Below are 5,369 nucleotides of genomic sequence, written 5' to 3'. Positions count from 1 at the left end.
CCGCGGATCGCGCTCCAGTCTCCGTCTGCCTAGATCGCGTTCCTCATCCAAGTTGAACGGTTGAATAAGGATGAAAGTCCGACATTTTAATTTACATGCTAAGGTAGTTTTACTCGTGTTGTTGATAACTTTGCTAACATATAAAAGGAGTCGGACTTTTATCCTTATGTAACCGTTATGCTCAGTTGAGGAACGCGATCTAGGCAGACGGAGACTGGAGCGCAATCCGCGGGTCAAGGTGCCGGCGTGGCCACTCATGTTGGGCGAGGAGCCGGAGAAGCCAAGCCGACGACGAGCAGGCTACTCGGGGTTTTTTGGACGAGACTGTGGTGCAAGTGCAGTTGAGCGACACGCGGCGCCTTGATGGCAATCGTCCGTCCGGATATGGGCTGGGTAGTAGCAAAACGAGTTCTGCGTCCAAAGGGTGACGGCAAATCAATCATTGTATTGGATTCCCCTTCCATTATCATACAGTGGCTTACAGCGCGGACTACAGGCCTCGGGTTTCTTGTGCGACGGTCTCTTTACGCACAAGACCATTACACCCGGCATTAACGACGATGGCTGGTGGCGGTGCGAGGACCTCATCGACCAAGTTAAAGATGATGCCCTGCCAGCGTTCGACAGACTCCACGTCGGTAAGACGGGGGTCTTCATCTTCGACAACAGCATGAACCACAAGAAGCGACCGGAAGACGGCCTCAACGCCAAGGTCATTACGCTCAAAGACGGCGGCAAAAACATCCCAAAGGGCATGCGTCCCGGTTATTACACGTCGGGCGGCCAGTGTTTTTCGCAACGCCTGCAGTACGACGATGGAACGCCCAAGGGCCTTCTCACGATCCTTCGCGAACACGAGATTCTTGGCCCGACCGAGACGATGCGTGGGCTGTACAGATAGACACCCTGTACAACGAAAGAGCCGTACTCGTGCTGTGCTGTCAACTTGGTCGACCATCAACCCGACTTTGCGGCCCAGAAGTCGATGCTCGAAGAGGTGTATGAAGGTACCGACCACGTGATGGACCTCCTCCCCAAGTTCCATCCCGAGTTCAACCCGATTGAAAACTATTGGGGAAGCGCCAAGGCCTACTGCCGCCAACACTGCGACTACACGTTCAAGAGCCTACGCGAAACGGTGCCAGCAGCTCTGGCTCAAGTCCCTCTGCAGCATGTTCAGCGCGTTGAGCGTCGTTGTCATCGGTACATGCAGGTGTACGAAGCCGGCCTACCACCGCATCTTGCAGAGTTCGCTGTCAAGAAGTACAAATCTCATCGCTCGATTCCGTCGGAAGACCTCATGGGGCTAATGGAGGCTGAATTTGCCGCTCGAAAACACTAAAATTGACTAGGTTAGTTTCGTTTCACTCTCTTGCTTGTCTTCGCAAGGCGTTTGGGGCATCCTGACGGCGCTAGCCTCGACATTAGGTATGGAGAATATCTCGATTTTTTGTCCACTTGAGCACCTCATTGTCGGGTTAAGATGCGGGCCACTACATGACGGTCATGTCTCAACAGCGACGCAACAGCCGCACATCTCAGGCTGCTCGAGCGTCTCTCGTACGGTGTTGGTGGACACTCCTTGCTGCCACCGAAGTGACGCGGCTCATCGTAATCGTCAACGGCATTCTCCTCGTCGCGACAGGCCACTACGCATCGTACTGGGCGGTTTTCAATAGTGTACTGGTGTCGAGCGCGGTGGCACTTTAGTCGTTCCCTGCACTATTAGTCGCGCCAACAACGTCCATTGATCTCTTGTGCCACCTCACACAGGTCGACTCGGAGACGTCTTGCGTCGCGGCCTCGATCGCGGTTGGCCGGCTCGGCCACATGGTGCTCTAGATTGGTCTGTGCTCCTCTCGCAGAGCTCAAACGCCCTCGCTTGGTGGTCTCGATGATTGAAAGCCAATCGAAATGACGCGGAATCGAAGTGCAATAAGAAAAGTGTTTGCAATTGCCGAGAAGTGCACCGCATGACAACCAGTGCCGGCGTTGGAGGAGGACACTGCAATATATTATGTTTACATCATCTACCGATGCGTCAGGGCGAGACGTCGTCCCCAAACGAGTCGTCACTGAGCGAGTCTAGAGCACAGAGGTACGGGATCGAGGCTCGAATCGCATCCAGGTTGGTGACGTCGGCGCAAATGTCAATCGTGCCTTGGCGCTGCGCTGGTTCTTTCCACGGTCGCTGCACCACGACTTTGCCGCAAACCGTGAACTGGTAGCCACGGTAGAACCGGTCGGCTGAGTCGGCGCGCACAAAAAAACATCATTAAAAGCCCCCCGAGCGAGAGCCACCAGAGGAGCTGGGCTTGAAAGGCCAGTGCCGTCATGTCGTTGCCAGTCGTCGCGAGAAGAAGACCTTGGCCAACCGCCCACGTCATCGACGAGAGGCCGTACATGGTGCCGATATGGTAGACGCCAAACAAATCGGTGAGATGGCACACGAGCAGCGATGCGCCCGCGTTCGAGGCAAACTGGAGCACGTAGAGAAGCCACTCGACGTGCGCAAAATGCGTCAGCTTGTCCGACTCGAGGTACGCGACAGGAATCGCTATGCACTGCAGCATGAGAATACTTGTGAAGAAGACTTTTCGCACGGCCGCGGGGTTGGCGTAAAAGACGCGAATGCCAACGTCCGATAGAATCGCGGGCACGAGGCGGCCGAGGAGGTCGGCGACCAGACCATGGACGTGGAGGGTCGTCATGGCGTCGTTGGAGATGTGGTAAATGGCTTGGAGCTGTGTCCCGGACGTCGTCGCACCTGTCAAGTTGTTGTAGAAGAGGCCCACCATGCAAGTCGACAATTGCGCGAGGAGGAGGCAGACAAAGTCGATCGAAAAGATGCACTGGGGCAGCGACATGGCTTTGACTTGCTCATAGTACCGGCGGTCGGTACCCTCTTGGATCGTCGACTCGCTATGGCGCGCGACGGCTTCGTAGTTGACGAGGGTCATGCCAATCCGGAGGTACTCGTCTTGAACAAGGTCCACGTCGGGCGCTTTCACCGATGGAATGCAGTGCATGTCGTAGCCGGCGACGCGAAAATTGGACGGCGGCGTCCGCATGACGAGTGTCGCGACTGTCATCGTCGGCAGTAGAGTGAGAAGGAAGAGCGCAAAAATGCGCTTCATATCGATGCCCTCGTGGCCCGTCTTGGCGCAGTACAAAAACGCCCAAATGCCCTTGCCGACGCCAAAGCCAACGAGGCAGACGCCAGCGACGGTGCCCCGGGCGTCGGGGCACCACTTCATTGCAATCGAGACCGAGAGGACGAAAAAGGCGCTGAACGAGAGTGACACACCGAGCATCCTACACATCACATGGATCAAGCAACAATGGACAAGTTGTCGTACGCGGTACAAAAGAGCGGCCATGACATAATGTGCACAGCGATGAGCATGCAAACGAGGCAGAGCGCAAGGGAGAGCGTGGTCATAGCCATGCCCCAGCGCGGGCCTTGGCGTTCGAGGAGCGGACCCAGCGTGCTCTGCTGAACAATACCAATGCAACCCGTGGCCAAGATGAGTCCGGCGGCCGCGCTGTCGTCGCCGGGGAACCCAAAGTAAATGTTGATGGGGTTCTGAAGGGCCATGAACGCGTAGAGCGAGCCCGCGCAATACTGGACGAGGAAGACCGCGACGAAAAGGTAGACGCGGTGGAAACGAATGCACGTGTGCTTGGGAAACTGCAGCTCGTTGGAGGCGAGCGGCCAGAAGAAGAGAAACTTCTCCGCTTGCGCTTGGTAGAGGGGCTTGCGCGCGAGCTCGATCGTCCAATACGGCATGTATCCAATTGAAAAATGACGACGGAACACAGGATTCTTTGTAGATTTCTGACCATAATAGCAAATCGATGCACGGTCGTGGCAAGTGCCAGCCTCCTGCCCGCTCTTCCGGCCATACCTATCATTTTTGTTTTTGACATGTGTGATTCGGCAGCTGGTGCGACTCGAACCCACCACGTCATTTTCAACGAGAATGAGTGGTCCATCAAATCCTTTCACTCAGAGACAGCGCCGCTGCAGCCGAATACAGTAGTGTTCAAGCGACACTATTGTGGCAGTGTACCAACCACATGCAATTGGACGAGAAATATATTCATATCCGTGTTCACGTGGACTTGCTCCGCTGACCTCGACAACGACGTTATCACCCAATCCAGCTCGGTGTCAAGCAACGCGGCGCCGGACTTTTTCGAGTACTCACGTGGTCAGAACCAGGCAAATACATGTAGCTCACCCATGGCCAGAACCGCCCACATAATTGCACCCGAGTTTCCTCTGTTTCCTCGCTGTCATCAATTATCGGCAATCGTACTCGAGCCATTGGTGCTAACGAATACACTAAGCGCGTTGTACGGTGAACCGTCCGTGAAGGGCCGTTTCCAAGAAGTGGACGAGGTTTTCCGTGCAAGGCCGAGCGATCTAGAAGACCGGTTACAAGATCGCACACGATCCAAGATCCAGGCGCAGAGCAAACAAACTCAAGCCATTTCCAAATTGCTAGTGTCAGTCAAATAACTAACCCGCCTCGCCCACCACCGGCATGACGGACACCAATACGGCTGTTGCCCCCAAGTAGGTCGGTCTTGATTGAGGAATATGGAAGTTTTTTATAGCGTAGCTCAGAAACTAGATTTCCTACCAATCGGGCAGGGAGCAGCAAACGGACGCGGCCCAACCGGCTCCCTGCTCGGCAGCAAGTGGTTTTTCTAACCCGCCCGCCATCCCACTCGGCGGCGGTAATGTCAACATCACCTTCCCCCCCTCACGCGCGACGAAGATGTGGTAGAAAGCGCTGAATCGAACCAGTCTACCCCTAGCAACGGCTCACCAGCTTTCAGATGGAGAGTACCTAATCCGCATCGCCCACGCTCCGAAAAGCCGGATCTCCTCCGGCGTCTGGCAAACAAATTGTGCTTGGAATTTGACGCCGTTGCAACTCGTTGGATTCTCTTCGGCCAAAATTTATTCCTGACGTGGCGGCCTCGGAGAGATGGCCTCCTTGACGCACATGCATTGAACCGGGCAGACATGAGTCTCTCATTCATGTTCTTCAATCCTTGGTGGTTTGTACGAGTGTGTCGGCTTCGCTTGGGAGGTGCTCCCGGAGCGCGAGATTCTTTTGGCTAAAGCGCGCGTTGTTTTTGGCTAATTTGAGTGACGCCATTCCAAGGGCACCTGGTGCCTAAGGTCATGGCGCGCCCCGGCGTGCTCTGTGCTCTTTGTCTTACGTCCATTGCTGTGTAAGTGCTGGTCGCTGGCAGCGGCCGGTGGTCGCGCTCGGACCCTCGACGATTCAAGGCCCGTCGAGTCCCCGGCGGCCGTCAAGGAGATGAGACGTCGCTGGCCCTCCCGTGCTTTC

At 55.6% G+C, this 5,369-nt stretch overlaps 1 protein-coding gene across 1 annotated transcript; it reads right to left on the bottom strand.

Annotated features, from left to right (window-relative positions):
* Positions 1-2,041: 2,041 nt before the first annotated feature.
* SPRG_16646 (hypothetical protein) lies at positions 2,042-3,790 on the bottom strand (the record flags this gene model as incomplete). Its single annotated transcript, XM_012355949.1, has 3 exons — positions 2,042-2,191; positions 2,241-3,315; positions 3,360-3,790. The coding sequence occupies 3 exons, from the start codon at positions 3,788-3,790 to the stop codon at positions 2,042-2,044; spliced, it is 1,656 nt and encodes a 551-aa protein (XP_012211339.1).
* Between the last annotated feature and the right edge of the window lie 1,579 nt (positions 3,791-5,369).

Source organism: Saprolegnia parasitica, assembly GCF_000151545.1.
Source record: "Saprolegnia parasitica CBS 223.65 unplaced genomic scaffold supercont2.338, whole genome shotgun sequence".
Taxonomy (NCBI): domain Eukaryota; phylum Oomycota; class Saprolegniomycetes; order Saprolegniales; family Saprolegniaceae; genus Saprolegnia; species Saprolegnia parasitica.
The sequence above is the reverse complement of the archived record's forward strand: the minus strand, read 5'-3'. Positions and strand labels throughout refer to the sequence as shown.